The sequence below is a fragment of the Ochlerotatus camptorhynchus genome, unplaced genomic scaffold (assembly GCF_037179485.1).
Source record: "Ochlerotatus camptorhynchus isolate MF236.1 unplaced genomic scaffold, CSIRO-AGI_Acam_v1.1 ptg000254l, whole genome shotgun sequence".
Lineage (NCBI taxonomy): Eukaryota > Metazoa > Arthropoda > Insecta > Diptera > Culicidae > Ochlerotatus > Ochlerotatus camptorhynchus.
This window is the reverse complement of record NW_027040744.1, coordinates 14,245-32,435: the sequence shown is the minus strand read 5'-3', so window position 1 is coordinate 32,435 and position 18,191 is coordinate 14,245. Positions and strand designations below refer to the sequence as shown.

Genomic DNA, 18,191 nt, shown 5'->3' with positions numbered 1-18,191 from the left:
CAATGTATTTTTTCTTTCGGTTTCCCCCTAGTAAAAATTGTATGGTTAATTTGCTTAACGACGTGTTCGTTGTGGAATAGTTCAATGATTTGGGTTATCATTCGTTTATGGTAATTTTTTGTCAGGGATGTTTTCGTTCGATCTTGTTTTCCTTACTGAGCACCAATCCTACCGACGCCAGGGAGGCAGCTCCCACACCTGGACCCTACCTATCAACTCATCGACCGGGGACCAACGGCTTTACTTCCCTTAAGGAAGGTGTGATCAGAGATTTTATCGGGAACACTCCGCAGGAGTGTAACAATAACTTTTACTTTGAGGATTTTCCTCAATAGTCTTATTCTGCCCAGTATTCCCTAGAAATTTTCTCCATAACAGTCACTTTAGTCGTTCTAGAAAACTCTTTAAATTAATTCTTAATTTATCTTCGCATTCTTAATAGTCTAGAAATATAGAAGCATATAAATAGAAAATCTTAAATTTCTCTCCATAATTTTCTTAAGAAATTTTTTGGAATATTCCTATGAAATCTCTTGGTATGCCATTTAGAATTAATAAATCTATTCCCCAAAATTTCCTTGGATTTAATCTCAGATTTCTTCCCAAAATTCCCTTAAGAGGATCGTTTCTCTTGATGCACTCTCATAGTTTCTTTAGAAATAGGCTCACAATTTATTGCCAAAATTCAAATTTTCTTGAAACTATCTTCAAACTAGCATGTAATTCAGCAACTAATTGTGTGGGCTATTTTAAGAATTAGAATTCTATGGAACTATTATCCATATTTCCTTGCAGCTCAGCTTTTATCTTTATTTTATTCATTGATCAACATTTAAGAGATGTTCAGTCGTAGGTGATTATTAGGCGTAGTTTCAGGATTGTAGTCATGTAGTCAAGTTAGCTGTAACGATGAGCAACGCGATGAGCAAGCAATCAGCGATCATAAAATCGCTAGTTGTGACCTTCTGAAAGTAAAATTGACAAATTTTATATGTCATATACAATCTTTACCACCTCTTCTTGCATCTTAAAAATAAAAATTATGATTATAGTATCCCATTGTTTCATAATAACGAAAAATAGCATTTTAGCTGTAATGAGCAATTGCAAGCCTGCTTGAAATTATATTCATAATCCCCATAATAGTCTCTTCAGAACTATCCTAAAACTCATCTTTAAATACAATTTTCATAAGATGCTTCACAAAATTTCTTGAGATTTCTAGTTAAATTCCACCGTAATCCTCCTTAGAGTTAATTTAGAATTATCTCTAGATTTCCTTTAAAACTATCCTCAAAAATCCTTCTTCATCAGAATTCTCTTGCCAATGATTTATAATGTCAGAATCTTAAAATTTTATCCAAGTCCAGGGCCATGAGTTTGCTTCCAGCTGGTGGACTCAGCAACACTTGTTTTTCTCGGTGTCGATCGTGCTATTAACAGTTGTTTACTCAATCACGGTATTCTTTTGGTGCGCCTTCTTCATTGCCTGCAGCTCGGTCAATAACGGTCTAAAAACAATAATGGTCATGTTCTGCCTATCCAAACGGAAGTGCGAAGCGCACCATGGGCGAGATTGCAAATTTCGTAAAACCATTGGACACGAATTCTGTTGACACTACATATCGAACTGTGAACGCCACATATTGGATTGCATTATGCCCTAATGCATAACCCGGAGCAATTAACTTTCCATTATGCTAATAGAAAGGCAGTGGAAGGACGAATGTCGCCTGCGGGGGGCGACGTTCAATATGTACGATTTACCACCGGAGGTGCCAGATAATGTTCTAACGTTGGTGCTGAGAAAATACAGGGAAGTTAAGCTTGTCACCCGGGAAGAATTTCCTGCGGATTTGGGCCTCAACATGTACATAGGTGTTCGAGGTGTATACAAAGACGTGTAAAAGAAGATTCCATCCTCGCTTAATTTCTTCAGTCGGATGCTGGGAATAAGGATAAATGCTTCCTATGTTAAGCGGAGGCGCACCGGATAAATACCTGCCCCAAGCGGAATGCCCTGAAACAGCAGCAGCAGCAGCTTGAAAAGCAACCTGACGAGAAAAAAAAAGAAGGACGAAGAAAAACAGGATGATAAAAAGTAAGACCAAAACAAAAAAAAACTGAGCGATTACAGCAGTACGCTGGTGTAGAGACTGGAGGTGCATCGTTGAACAGCAGCAGCCAGAAAACAGAGGAAAGGATTGAGGTGGTGGAAATGAACGTGACGACCGAAAACGAAACCGAACCCCAGCTAACCTGGTGCCAGCAACGGCAGAAACATTGCGCTGATCTATACGAATACGAATCGAAGCAGAAGAAAAATAAGAAATTCAATCCCACCCCACCTAAATATACTACAAACACAAAATTATTCCCTCGGCTCCTTTTGAGCCACCCAAATATTGTGTAACACTATGGAAAAAAGTCCATGGACTATGTTGTTTCTAAAATCTGATATCTCTAAATTACTCGTGACGTACTTAATTGATTGCCCCTTATGTGCATTTAAGTTGAGGGCAGTCTTAATTTTCCAGTTGGATTCAGTTGGCACATGAATATTAGCAATCTTCAGCAAAGATGTAGCTGATTGAATTTCCTGTAAATACAAATATAAAGCTTTCCCGTGAATGGCCGGGATGAGTTCAACAAACTTCAAAGGACCAGTGCAGAATAAAATCGCAACCAAAAGAGCTTAAATTTTGGGAGAATGGTTAAAACTTGATTTAAAATCGTTTGAGCAGTGTGAAGCAAAACGAATCATTTGAACCACTCTAATATACACCCAATCTGAGCATGTAGTATTTTCTCACAGTTTTGTATGTTTAATTAATAGCTGAAATTGCTGATTCTCTAATCTAGTCGTCGGTAAATTCCTCGATGATTTACATAAAATTAATGTTAAATAATGTGATGGAACATGTAGATTTCCATTAATGCACCAACAACATCGTCTTTTGGATGTTTTTTTTTGAACAAACATTTTCATTCAGGAAAGAGTTGCGCGTTCGCTACATTCCTCTTGAGAAACATATACAAGAGGATACAAGAAACCCAACTTACATTTTGATGTAGGTATTTGCTGTTTGTTTTGTGTGTAGGGACCAATGTAGGGAAATAGTTTAATTTCTTATGCTTTATGCCAATATTACGCTGCTGACATTCGTGGGGGTTGTTTTTGTTGACACCCTTGGCTGTTCTCAAATGAAAGGGTTATTTCTTCTCAATCCACCCATATGCCACTAACCACTCGCAATGAAGATTTGTTTGAATAAGTTAGCTGCCTAACAAAAACATGGACTGGCAAGTGATAGTTCTTGCTCTCTTTGGGTGCCTTTAATGTGAGAGAATTGCAACAACAACAATTCTGAGATTGAATGCCTACTTTAATGTTTCTGTTGTGACTCAGCACACACTAACGATTACATTAGGGGAAATTTTAGATAGGAATATTAGATTAGATATAAAAAATCTAAGAAAATCAATTGTTACATGTATAAAAAAAAAATATTTATCTTATCATGAAACAACTTTTTTGACATACACACTTAGTTTTTTTCTACCGAGCTCGGTAACGCGAAGCTTATCGCCACGTAAATAATTTTTATATAAATATTGAAAAGATATCAAAAATTTAAGAAATTTAGTTTTTTTCTGTACGTGAAAGTTGTTGAGTTGGGTGAAAAGAAAATCGTAAGGTCTGGTTTTGCGATGTCGAAAAAATGTTTTTGTAGGTAAAATTTGCTTTAAAATCGCAGGAAAAACGGGTTTTCTTGGATTTCTGATAGGGTAAATGTCGGCTTCGGCACCCATTGACTGTTTTCGGTAACCAAAATTTATACGGTAATTTGACTGCATTTTCTCACTAAAGCACTTCGCTGAATGTATTCAAACGGTTCCTTAAAGCTTCAATCTGATTAGGGTTTTACGACTGAGCAAACGAATTTTGTCAGGTTTTTCTTTAAATTAAACAACCGCACTACAAAATGCTGCTGATTTCAAGTTGGCGTTAATAAAACAGTAGATTAACAAGAAGTTCGAATGGATAGGTTTGCCGAACAAAAAGAGGTTGCCGAAAATAGTCACACTCACCTGAGAAGATTGGAGCATTGTAGAAGCATTTCAAAACATTTTTGGGTAATTCTATCACTGGAATGGAAAGAGCAGCAAGCAGCAGGTGAATGTAAACAAACAAACATTCCATATGTGTGCGTTTCGTCGAGACAAAACCCATAGAAGCGCGGACGCTGGTTGGACTGTCGACTATCATTTTTCATTATTTTTAGAAAAATCAAAATGTTAATTTTTCGCCAACGTGGTAAGTTTTGCGTTAATGTATAACCTAAAAATGTTCAAATTAACAATCAATCTCAAGCTACTGATATTGAATACATCATATTTGGCAATTTCTTAGTTTCTTAGTATAGTTGGAATTAGACAATTTTCTATAATAAAGTTAGTCACTGCTAAACGATATCTTAAAATAATTTTGCTTGAAAGATGCATGACAGATAAAATAGGGGTTGGAGAATAGTCAGCGGGAAAACTTACTTCATTGAAAGGGTGGGAAATGTACACGAAAGGGTTAGATGGTTTATGCTACCTAGGTGTGATGTGGGTTGTCCAAGTCGATAGAATAGCATTATGCAGGTGGGTGGTATTCTTGGTCCATACGGCTGCGAGAAAGAGAAAATAACTTTCCAGCGTAATACTAGAATGTGAGAACTTTAGAGGGTGAGTCAAATCGATTCAGCTATACAGCATATCAAAGCTTTATTTACAAGTACATATATACCCAATGAGAAGACGCGAATTATAATATACATAACTCATACCGGTCTGTAGTTTGATCTGCTGGGCCTCGCGAAATTAATTCTTCCACCCCATTTCCTGGGTTTGACGAATGGTACAATTAGTTAATTTTGTATATTATCAGAGAAAATTCAGATAAGGCAGACTCACACGGTGTCTCTGATAGGATAACATTATTATAAAAAAATCAGTATCACTGAAACATCCACCAAACGAAATATTAGGTGCCCCTCTTTCGTTTGAGGCTAGTTTCAAAATGTTCTAACGGGAGTCATTCTTCCATATTTTTGTCCTTTTCCTTCTGAGGCAAACAGACTTAAGAATTTCATATGGCTCGACTTACGAACGACACATATGAATTTCATAAGCCCGACTTATGAAAGAATTTCGTCTAACATAAGGTAGCTCTTTATAAAGGGTGATACGGTCAAAATTTGGTCAAGGGAAAACGCGTGTAAATCGGTGAAATCTCGCTTAACTTTTCAAAAGGTCCTATCTAACATTTCACTCTTTTCGAGAAAAAGGAGGTTGAAGATTGACAAAATCTTTTTTGATACTATTTTAAACCAAATCAACTTTTGACATTTTTAAGACCTTTAATAGTAAAATGCGATGGTAAAATTGAAATTGAAATTATAATCTATCCGTTTCATACATTTTTTTTCTATGAAAACGTGAAAAATGTTACATAGGACATTTTGCTCTTGTCAGGTGTACATTGGACATGTTATATAGGACGATTTGTTATAATCACTGTTACATAGGTCATTTATGTTTTCAACATTATTTGTTTGTTTTTAAGCATTATGAGTGCATAATTTAAGTTATACGAGTTAAACGAACAATATGAGTATTGGACAATGCATCAACTTTTTTTCAACGGTATATCGCAACACTGCCCACAGATTGTTTTGGTCGATCGTTGGTGGTCGCGTGAGCTGCTTTTTATTTGATAACAGTGTTATTTTAGGGGCTGTTCATTAACTACGTAGACAGCTTTTCGGTGTTCTCGACTTCCCCCCCCCCCCCACTCCCCATGCGTAGACAATTGTCCTTATGAAATTTTAAAATTTGTATGGGCCGTGGATAATTGTCAAACACACCCCACCCCCCTACGCGGAAATAGTAGAAAAATGCTTGACATGAAAATTCCGATGTGCACAATCACATTGTTTTGGTTTGTTTGAACATTTTAGACGTTTTACTCGTATAAACACAAAAGACCGAAGTACAGATCTGCATTGTTTTGGTTTTTCTGATACTTCAGACGTTTGTCTTGATGAACATAGTCAAACGTCTTATGTAACAGTGAAACATCGTTAATGCAAATTTGGACTTCAGATGTTTTATTCATTTAGAATTTTCTCAATGCAATTGACATTAATCTGAATGTGTGTGTGTGCATAATGTTCTTAGGTACAAATTTTACAATGTGCATTTATAAACTCGATTTGTTTACATTTGTTACTTAGGACCTTTTGAAAAGTTAGGCGAGAAATCGTTTATTTAAAAAATCAAAAAAATTTCTTTTTCAAGTTCAATTAGTATAAAATTCAGGAAAAATATTCAGTTAGGCTTCCGCTTTTCCAAATCCGAATTGCCGGGCCTTACGCTTGACCCCTGCCATCAGATTTTGTACAGCCACCTTGTCCACCTTCTTCGCCGCAGAAAGCCAGTTTGCCTTGAACTGCTGCTCGCCCTTAGCAGTTTTTTTTGGTCTAGTTTAGGTTCCGCTTGACAATAGCCCAGTATTTCTCAATTGGGCGGAGCTCTGGCGTGTTGGGAGGGTTCTTGTCCTTGGGAACCACCTGCACGTTGTTGGCGGCGTACCACTCCATGGCCTTTTTACCGTAATGGCAAGATGCCAAATCCGGCCAAAACAGTACGGAACAACCGTGTTTCTTCAGGAAAGGCAGCAGACGTTTATTCAAACACTCTTTCACGTAAATTTCTTGGTTGACAGTCCCGGAAGCTATGAAAATGCTGCTTTTCAAGCCACAGGTACAGATGGCTTGCCAAACCAGATATTTCTTTGCGAACTTTTACAGTTTCATGTGCTTGAAAACATCTGCTACCTTTTCCCTTCCTTTTGCCGTATAAAACTCCTGTCCCGGAAGCTGCTTGTAGTCGGCTTTGACGTAGGTTTCGTCGTCCATTACCACGCAGTCAAACTTCGTCAGCATCGTCGTGTACAGCCTCCGGGATCGCGCCTTGGCCGTCGTATTTTGTTTATCATCGCGATTTGGAGTCACTACCTTCTTGTAAGTCGATAGTCCGGCTCGTTTTTTGGCTCGATGCACGGTTGTAGACGATACACCCAGCTTATTTGCGGCATCTCGGAGAGAGAGGTTAGGGTTTCGCTTGAAACTACCGGCAACTCTCTTTGTCGTCTCAGCGGCTTCCGGTTTTCGATTTCCCCCCGATCCAGACTTCCTGGCTGTCGACAAACGTTCCCCAAACACTTTAATTACATTTGTAACGGTTGATTTGGCAACTTTTAGCGATTTTGCCAACTTTGCGTGCGAGTAGCTCGGATTTTCGCGATGCGCGAGCAAAATTTTGATACGCTGCTCTTCTTGCTTGGACGGCATTTTGACAACTGAAGAGTGAATTCCAAAATCAAAATAGGAGCAACATTCTACACACACACACCTTCAAAATGAGGGGTGTTCAGGTTTTTTAAATGCAAAATTGAAAGAAATACGTCAAGTTGATATTGACCAAATTTTGACCGTATCACCCTTTACATACGCCTTTAGCCATTCCATTTACCCAAGCGTTGACAGACGAGTGGTCCAGACACAGAACCCGTAATCTCAACGTCCATGGTTCCGTTCCAGTCTGCTCCGTTTAATTATTTTTTTTTGTCTAAATAATTTTTCATAAGGTAAATCTATGAAATTCATATTAATTTCTTGTGGCTAAAATTCATAAGTGGTTCTTATTAAATTCTTACGTTCTTTTGTCTCGGTGTTTATTTAACGTCGGTCTCTGTTCCGCAATCTAATACCCATCACCGACGGATATCGATTGTCATCCACCGGCGCCGGCTGGGCCAATGGTCGAGAGTGTTTATTTTTGGAATTAATTTACATTAAAAGTACGAAAAGATATAAATTGTTCTAGACCCCACGATAGAAAATTTCCATACTAGTCGCAAAAAGGAGTGACCCTAAGCTTTTTGGTGGTATTTCAGCGATACTGATTTTTTTTAAACAAGTTTTTCACCGTGCTTAACATTGCATGATCGAACAGGTTAATTTTTAACATTATTTTATTTCAATGATTTAATTGAACTGAGCAACTCCGGTCTATGTTTTTAAATGAGTTGCATTTTGATATATTGAGTTAAATTTATTCGAAGTTTAAAAAAAAACATACGGCACCACTGGTCCACCATTAAGACATTGCACAGTGGTCCAAAAACCGTATTTTTGTGGAATAAATTGTTTGTGCCTAAATCATTAGTTTAGGTATATAGTGTCTTCGGGAAAGTTTTTTTCATGTTTTGTGGTCAATCTTTTTATGTGCACTTTCGGAGACGAGCCAGCCAACGGCTGAAAGTCTCCTTAATAAAGATATACATAAAAAAAAAATATGTGCAAAATATTAGGGTTGTTCCAAGTGACTTTGTAGTGACTGACTTGGAAATAGTGACCTGCTACCAGCCCTGATATTCGGAACTCAACAACTGTATGCAGTTAAGTCAGTTACCACAAAGTCACTTTTTTCATAAAAAGGTAGAAGGGTCTGTGCCTAGGGACACGAACGGAAGCTTGACGTAGGACAGCTAGTGGACGGAACAAATATGTTGATCATTTAGTTCTTAACTCCTTCCGTTTTTGAATTGGCAAATGGTAGCCACACCAGTGCAAGTCGATGCCGACTGGATGACGGCGGCCTAGTCATGCTTCCTTTTGCGGGAAGCCTTTCCTCCGGACGATGTGGGTGCTTTTGTAGTCGTCGTCATCGTCTTCGTATTGGTGCGATTCCACTCATACGTCATGTCCGTTGCTCGAAAGCAAATGACGAAGAAAACGATTTGGCAAGCGTTTTTATTATCGCTGCTTTTCTCCTCCCTTCCTTTCATTGGTCGATCAACCGAGCATTGAGCATGCTCATTGTGTCGTTTGTTCGATTTGCGCTCTATCGTTTCGTCCGTGTTTGGGATTTTTCGTTACGTGTCTGAATTTTGATTTTTTAATATGACCCCCAGTATAGAAATTAAAGACGTAGTCCTACGTCAAGAAAAGTCACTATAGCCACTACTTTTTTACAAATGTAGCCACTAAAATCACTTTTTTAAGACCAATGTTGCGAGTAAAGAATTTGCCTTTAAATAATAACATCAAATTACAGCTTGATTTGGTAACAAATTGGTGTTATAAAGATTCATTAAAAATGAGAAACTTTGACAAGACCGACAATGAGAGTTGCGACAAGAACGTTAATTATCAAATCAGATTATTTGTTTTCCCTTGCCTGCGATCGCAAATTTGTCATATCTTTACACAAATATACTAAGGCTTCGAAAACAATGCAGGTTTCAATCAGGGGACAGGTCACCTTAGCTGAATATATCTCTATTTTTTACATTGATTAGTTTTTGAAAATACTTAAATGTTTTCTTAATAGGTATTTAGAAACATTTGATTTCTTTATTGTAGATATTTTAAACTTGATAGTTCATTCGCCTCTTAAAATATTTAATGATATTTTAAAATATATCTATGTTTGCTGAGTGGGTGGTGTAGTGGTAAGCGAGATTGCCTCTCACCCCAAAAGGCCTGGGTTCAATCCCAGTCAGCGCCGCCGGGATGTTCTGAGCCATAACATCTATGATTACGCTTTCCTTCGGAAGGGTCCTCGGTTCATTAGTTTATGGGTAGATAGGTGTAGGATCCAGATGTGGGAGCTGCCTCTCTGGCGTCGGTAGCATTGGTGCTCAGCACGGAAAACAAGATCAACGGAAAACAAATCAAGGAAAAACAAATATATTGTTTTGGTTCATTCGGGTTTTTAGAAGTTTTATTTGGGGACTGAGGTCAACATGTGTAGTGGTGGATTGGCTGTTTATACTTGTCCTGAAGAAGGCCATGTTGAGTGATCAGCACTTCCTGATGATTCGGCCGGATGATGGCTCTATTGGTGTATGCGTGCCAACGTCTGGAGCTGTGAAACAGGAATTGTAGCTTTTTTTTACGAAACTGGGCAGTTTCTGCATTCTTGCGTCGACTTCTAAATGTTTCACTTTTTTCACAATAGTTTTCTATTTTAACACAGAGGATTCGGAGGTAAAGTGCACAAGGTGGCAAGAAAAGGATTGAAGTATCAGAAATTTGATTCTGTATTTAGGAATTTCATTTGATGGAAGTTCAGCAAAACATAATGAATACTGAAATCTCGGTACTTAACTGAGATTCAGTCGTACACCGTAAATTTTCTATTTTACGGTAAATTCAGTACTTGCTGTTACTGTACACAGTAGTTTGTAGTAAAAGTTACTGAATGTCAGTAGTTATATTTAGAATAGCAGAATGGCCGGTAATGTTAGTGATTTACAGTTGAAAAACTGTAAAAAAAAAATTACAAGGGACAGCCCTATGGGGTTGTACGCAATGGTTACGTAGGACTACGTGGTCTTATATAATAACTGCCGCAGGAGCTTGTGTTTTGTGTAGGAATATGAATTTGAGCAGGGTTCAATTTTGAAATCTCTGTTAGGGAAACGCTTTTAGCAGGCAATCTGTGATAAGTTTAATTATAATAGCAACAGTTGCAATAGTGACATTTTGAAAAATGATAAATTCCTAAATTTAACAGACGCGCAGAAAAATTTCTGATCGATTGGTGATAAAATTATTGAAATAAGTCCAGGGCAGCTGAGTTATTATCGTTCAAAATCTTTCTTAATTTTGTTACAATGTCATGTTCCATTTCGGTTTTAACATAGTGTACCTCCATATAGAAATCACAGACGTAGTCCTACGGTGATTAAGTGTGTAGGTGTGGCTTCTTTTCAATGTCGGCAGTGCTATTCTTCGCCAACAGCTGGCAGCAAGCACCAGTTTTTCTATCATCTGTTGGTTCTCTGTGTAATTACAGATGATCTGGCAATCACAAAGCAGCACCCGCGGGTGGTCAGTCATACTCATGCTCTCTTGCTCAATACACCTAAAAGAGTTATTGGATTGGTATTAACAGACCTTTTAAATAACAAATTATGGTATTCTTGTATAAAAAGCGTTGATTATTTGTCAGTTTTTATAATAACTTAATTATTTATTAGTTCGTTATTCGTAGAACATTGTTGAGGTATTAATACTATATTTAGGTTGCCAGCGTGAAAAGTGTGGTAAGTGAGTAGCTAAAAATAATTTGGTGAGCGACTATGTTGCTTGACGTTACAACGTTTTGCACTTCTCAACCAAACTACTCACCAAGATGTTTTGGGTTACTCAAATCAGAAACTTTTGATCAACTCTTATGGAAAATTTAACGCACTTTTCAAATATTTTTAATTTGCATATTATCTAACAATAAAATCATCTTCATACACGGAGACTGCCAGAATCACCCGTTCTGTTTTAGTCTCGAAGTCGAAGAAAAACAAGTTGATGTTGTTCAATAGACCCAAGACTGATTTCATACCGACTCGACTAGCGGTTGGCAGTACCCTCTCACTCAGATTATACAGAAATTACACTAATTGGGTGTAAAGACTTTGACTTCTTAGTCATCTTTACTTGTTTTCCGAAAAAATAGCAGGACAACTTTTTGAAAATGGGAAATTTTTTCGATGTTTTTTTTTTTTTAAGTTAATAAATTGAAAATGATAAGGCCTGACACAAATTCATTCAATCATTTTTTTCTCAATTTAAATAGTATCTAAAGAAGAATTTCTAGAGAATTCTAAAAAGAGGTTCATATGAACTTTCAGAAGAATTTCGAGATGAAATTCAGGATAATTTTGGGCAGAATTTTGAAACTATTCTAAGGTTCTGAATTGCTTGGGAATTCTAATGAGAATTCAAGCGAATTTTAAACAGAATTATGGAAGGAAGCTTCAGCGAATTCTTTTTTTTTTTTTCCTTTGGTTTGTTTTTTCCGTCGATCTTGTTTTCCGTGCAAGCAGCTCCCACACCTGGACCCTACCTATCGACCCATCAACTCATGAACCGGGGACCAACGGCTTTACTTCCCATCCGAAGGAAGTCGTGATCAGAGATGTTATGCCTCAGAACATCCCGGCGGCGCCGACTGGTATTGAACCCAGGCCTGCTGGGGTGAGAGGTAATCACGCTTACCACTACACCACCGGCGCCGTTGAACAGCGAATTCTTGGAAGAATAATTTAAAAGATAACTTTAGGATGAATTCCATTTTTATTCTTGGAGTATGCAGAGAATCTCTGGATTGCTATAAATAAATTTTCAAAGAAATCTCAGAATCTCAATATTAAAATTACGGAAATAACAAGAAATGTGCTTATCGGGATTAGCTGGTTATCATGATACAAGTAGACAATAAAAGCGTGAAGTAGCAAGTTAGGACCAGAGCTGTCTGAAAAGCTCCTTCCAGGTTATGGGTTTGCCACCCAATATACCAGGGTCCATTTGAGTGCAGTGGGTTTGCGCATTTACGATGATTTACACGTTCATGATGCTCTATATGAATAACCCTATTATTTTGTATCGACAACCTATAACGTTTTTCCCTTTTTCGTTTTCTTTCAATCAGGTGGTGGCAAAGATCTAGCAACCGTGGCTACATTGACGAAACACAAAGGCGATGGTGCTCTGAAGGCACCTGCAGGGGGTATCCCAGCGTCAAACGTATCATCCAAGTCGACTGGTAAGATTCCCATCGGCTTGGTTACAAAACCAGTAACGGGTGGAAGTTACGAAGTGATCAGACAGCCAACCCTTCTCAAACAGCCTGGTGCTGGCGGCAGTGGTGAGTATTGTGATCGTTCACAAGGCATTTAGTATCTGCTCGGCTGGGACAAACTAATAGCTAGCGGTACTGTGGCAGATTAAGCGTAATATAATGTATTCGTGTATTTTGTCTTTCTTATCATCCCATGCGCGCCCTCTTGGTTTACTGTACCATGCAAACTGTGTTGTGAATCTGTAATATCTCTTGCACATACCGAACAATTCTAATAACAATGGTGATGGATAAATTCAAATTACGGCATCGCATCCAAATATTAGCCTATGGAATGGGTGGTAGCAGTGGAATGAGTTCTTCATCTTTGGTTGGTAGTATTAGTAGCAAGTTATCTAGTCCGAGTGCTAGTACTGCAAAATCAGCGATGTCGACTGCATCACCCACCGGGACGCTTCCACATGGAGCGACTAGTATTCTGGGCGGTCTCGGTAGCTATTATCCGCCAAGTATTGCCACTCTGTTGGCGCAAAGTAAGTCTTTATTGTCCTTCCTTCGTATATCGGTCGGCATCCTTGCTAGAACGTAGTTTCAGTTTAAAATGCTTGCTTGCATAATTTATGTTCTAGAATTGGTATCACTTGATTTAGTTGTAGTTGAAATATTTTTTGGAAATATTCCCATGCATGTTGACAATAAAAACTTTGCCCATACAGGTAACCTTCTATTGAGCTTTGCAGTATGTCTTATTGTTTATATTTTAGTGCTTATGTGCTTAGTGCTTTTTCAATACTTTTTTTTATTATAGAATGCTAACGTAAAATCCATTTGAATTATCAGTTAACCCATCGTAAAATAAATAGTTTAATGCTATGCCAATCAATGAGTAAACTGAAAATTCAACTGAATTTTACGTTGATGTTCTATAAAAAAAAATAATGAAAAAGCCCCGAAAGAGCTTATGAGCGCTATTATTTACTTTACGAAACCAAACCAAACTGGCTGATAGTTTCTTGAATGTGTACTTTTTGCCCTTTTTCGGCTTTTTGTCTTAAAAATGTGATATTAGCTGTATTTTATTAGAGTTTCCATATCGAAATCGTTCGCTGTAAGCATAATTTATTCAGTTTATTTTCGCATTATGTGTGTAGTCGTCTGTCTATGTATATCTTAATAATAATTGCAGCCATGTTCAATTTTGAAAGGCCAATAGCAAGCCTGATGTCCATATCCTTGTCTCATTTTCTTCGCTTCTCCTTCCTCCTAAATACTGTCTCTGCCATACTTCAATGCATTATATTGGCTCTATCTCTCTTTGCTTCGCTAATTAATGTTAGCCGTCGATGGATGCAAACATCTTACAATTGAATTAGCGTTGCATTGCATTCGAGAAATGGAAGCATTGCATACGCGTCGCTGTCCACGTCTCATGAGACTATCGATTTTATGCATGTCATATCTTATTAGTCCTTCTCAACTCGATTCTGATACTATGGCACCTTTTGTTGGGTTTAACACTTCTGTATATTATGTCCCAAACACCACTTATACCCCGTTCATACTACATCCTATATAACGTGAGATAGAGTATCTTCATATCAAACATCATACATATTATTTCCAGTGAAAACTAGATGTATGGATGCTGATATCAAGATAGGTTATATCACGCAACATAGGTTGTAGTGTGATCGGGGTATTAGAGATAATGCACAATATTAATGAACGTATTTTTGTTATCGTCCAATGTTAGTGGGTATGGCGGCTTCACTTGGATTCAGTGGCAGTTCATCGATGAGTAACGTAAATCACATGACAAGCAATCAAATCATGCTTGAACAATTGAAGGCGCTGGTTGCTGCCAATCCTCACTACCTGACCAGTGGCATACCTACGAACCTACTCTCCCAGATCTGGATGGCCGATGCAGCAAAGGTACAACAGCAACCAGTATTCAGTTATGTATGTGGTATTTTTCAGTTGATTATTGTTTCTCTTTTATTGTTAGTTGAGCTCCCTACGTACCATGTTTCATATGTTTCATTATTGTCGAAGATGTTCACCATAATGCAGGGTAAGAATAGATAATAATAGCTTCTAAATTTCGAGCACTGATCGAGCGACATATGTTTAAAAGATAGGGTTTTTTATAAATCCTACTAAGACCCGTGTTAGTATTACCTCTCTATTTTGAACAAGTTTGTAAAAAAAAAACAAAATGTTTCTACGCACTTTTTACCTGTGTACCAACGTTAAAAACCTGATTAATGGTCTCGAATCAGTTGCAGATTGTAGAGAATTCCTAGCTTCACTAATATGTGTACATTTTCAAGCAGTTTTGAAAACCGGTGTACAGGTAGATTGAGGTTAGGATGACGCAATTGAAGCAACACTTATTTTACTCTAAGTTGAGTTGGGTAGTTTCATCCCTCTGGTTTCGATAACATCCAGGTTTGTCATGGCTACAACAATAATCATGATTTCCGTTAAGGTCGGTTCGGATGTCCGAAGTCAGACTTCTCATCTTTAATTAAGTGCTGACGCCGTTGTAGGAACCATCTTCATCATCATCATAGTGTATTAGAATAACATTCTTGAATCAATATTTCAGATAAACATTTAAAACTGATCAAATACACACACACACACACACACACACACACACACACACACACACACACACACACACAGAGACACACACACACACACACACTTTCAAGCGATACATGAAAAACAAATAACAATCTATAACAAAACAAATGTTAATGATGAACTGTAACGTGCGTTCGTCGTGGTGGACTTCTTTGAACTGGACGGGAACACTATCAAATGTATTGAATCAAATTATGTAAATCTTAATGTTGTCGAACGGAACGGAATCCCTTTATGAAGAACTTTTTGAGCGTGTTGATTGATTTCCTTATAACGAGAATTATAACGGAATTAAAAGGAAATAAATCAACACACTCATAACGCTCCTCACATATTATCCGCAACATTTAGCTAGGACTCAGTGACGTTGCGTAACCTTACTTTTTAGAGGTTCAACAACTTTGAAAACTTAATTTAGAGGCATATGCATAGTGTCTTCTATATTCACTGATTTATATTGATTTAGAGCAATAACTTTTTATTTGTTTGCGTTTTGAGAGTTATTGAGCAGGTAGATTGAGGTTAGGGCAACGATCGTATAGGTGATATCATTAAGTACTTCCCAGTATAAACTTCCCTTAAGGGGAAGCTCACCGCTCCGAAAAAAAATAATTACGTTTTGATTTTTCTAAAAAAAATTGGAGAAAGAAAGGGTAGAGAACTACTTCGGCCTAATCGCCCATTTTTGGCCTATCGAGCAGAAAACTTCAACATTATCCATGATTTCAGAGTTAACAAGTCAATTATGCGTTTGGTACGATACTTTAGTTAATAAGCTACGTCAATGAGAACGCGTGATATGAAGGTTTGCACCCATTATTCCCAAAAACAAAAGAAGCGCTCGGACCGAATCAATTTTTATCTTTATCCGATAGGCCCAAGTGAATTCATTGGCGTTTCAATGCGTTAGGCCGAGTTTAGAATCCATATGCCGAGTTTGGCGTCAAGAAGCAGTGTTAGACTTTTGACAATATCTCAACGATTGGTTTCTCTTTATCAAATTTTACGGTACATACGGAAAGGTAAATAAATTTGGAAGCCATCAGTAATAATAACTTTCCGTTTGGTGCTAAACTGCGCTAGATTAAGCAAGACGAGGTGCGGGTTGTGCTTAATAGGCCGGAAATAGGGTAGTTAACTATCAAAAATTTAAAAAAAAATCACATTTATTTCTAATTTTTCAAAGAAAATTCATGTGCAAAAACATTTTTTTATAAGTCATTATGGCATAAAAATATTTTTACATGTATTTTTTGACAAAAATCTAAGGAAGAAACTGATTTTCTTGATTTTTTGATAATTTTTTCCAATATTTTTAGAAAAATAAAAACGTACAGAAAATATTTTTTTTTATTTTCGGGCCGGTAAACTTCCCTTAAGGATCCTATTTACTTGGAATTCCATGGAAAATTCCCCACTGTAAATACATTTAGTTGTGTATGGCGGTCTTCAAATGATGCAAAATAATACACAAAATGCCATTTAACTTATGAAGCAAAGTGTTGGGAAATCCAAAACAGGGAGGAAATCTTCCTCTAATGAACTCGAGGATGCCATATTGAATAATTTTGTCATACATGTAAATCACGTAAGCACAAACACACTCACATAACCTCCCATACACGTTTGACGTGAAAATGTTTTTACTTTCATCATCAGCTCTGTACTGGATGAATATTTAATGAATTTTACTACCATTATTAAAAAAATTGAAGTTGAAGCAATCGATTCATCTACATCCACTTACTTTTTACGTGATATTTTCGTAATATCAACCGACATGAAAATCACGTATTTTTTATCAAAATTCTATTTGACATTGAAGTGTGGTAATGATCGAAGTTTGATGTTTAAGGGGTTACGCATCAACATGAAATTTTTATTTAGAGTGTAGATAAGCTAAAAGAGACGAACTTGTCAAAAATAGGTTAAACCGAATTGACCTTTATTCTTTCCTTGTTGAACTGTGACTTATAAGAGGTTATCAGGATGATAAGTGTAGTTTTGTAAAGGTCCTAAAAATTTTACATTTGTCTATTTTTGCCGTGGTAATCTAGGAGATGCATCTTCTTTGCGAGAAAGAAACATGAGGAACATGCACATTAATATTATTTCACAGATTTCTGTGAAATTTTACCAAAATCTCAACAGCTGAACGTTCGGTTTTTTTTTCAGAATATCTGTGATAAATTACCGAACGTCCAGCTGTTGGGATTTCGGTAAAATTTCACAGAAATGTGTATGAAATAATCTTAGGGTGTGTATTATAAATTAGTCAATGACGTTTACTTTTTTTTTTAAGTTAAATCAGCCTCAGGAGGAAGAGGAAGCTGAAGAAGAGGAAATGGGTGTAGCTGAAACATATGCCGAGTACTGGCCAGCAAAGCGTAAGAGTGTCATATTTATCTTTATGAAACATAAAGGAATGCTGAGTATCAATTTATTCCAGTAAAAATCGGCAAAAAACATCCCGACTCGGTAGTGGAAACCGCCTCGCTGTCTTCGGTGGAACCATCCGACGTATATTACAAACTATCCATACCACCAGAAACCATCAATACCGGTCAATTGAGCGCTCTCCAGTTAGAATCGATCACCTATGCCAGCCAAGCACATGACCACCTGCTGGCGGATGGTTCTAGGGCCGGATTTCTCGTGGGTGATGGTGCTGGTGTTGGTAAGGGTCGGACAATCGCCGGTATAATGTATGAAAACTACTTGAAAGGACGCAAGAAAGCGATCTGGATCTCAGTTTCCAATGATCTACGATATGACGCCGAGAGAGATTTACGAGACATTGGTGCCAATCGGATCAACGTTTACGCTCTGAATAAGGT

The 18,191-nt window shown here is 37.4% G+C and overlaps 1 protein-coding gene across 4 annotated transcripts in view; it reads left to right on the top strand.

The window, feature by feature from the left end:
* The window catches only part of sno (strawberry notch), a 28,982-nt gene that overhangs the window by 5,377 nt on the left and 5,414 nt on the right, over positions 1-18,191 (top strand). The window contains exons 3-7 of one of the 4 annotated variants that reach the window (XM_065226525.1): positions 12,553-12,768; positions 13,029-13,235; positions 14,456-14,637; positions 17,657-17,741; positions 17,804-18,189. In XM_065226525.1, coding sequence (XP_065082597.1) covers positions 12,553-12,768; positions 13,029-13,235; positions 14,456-14,637; positions 17,657-17,741; positions 17,804-18,189 — 1,076 coding nt within the window. Of the gene's footprint in view, positions 1-12,552; positions 12,769-13,028; positions 13,236-14,455; positions 14,665-14,715; positions 14,777-17,656; positions 17,742-17,803; positions 18,190-18,191 lie in introns of those variants that run through there. The other 3 variants (XM_065226524.1, XM_065226526.1, XM_065226527.1) reach the window with 3 other exon arrangements.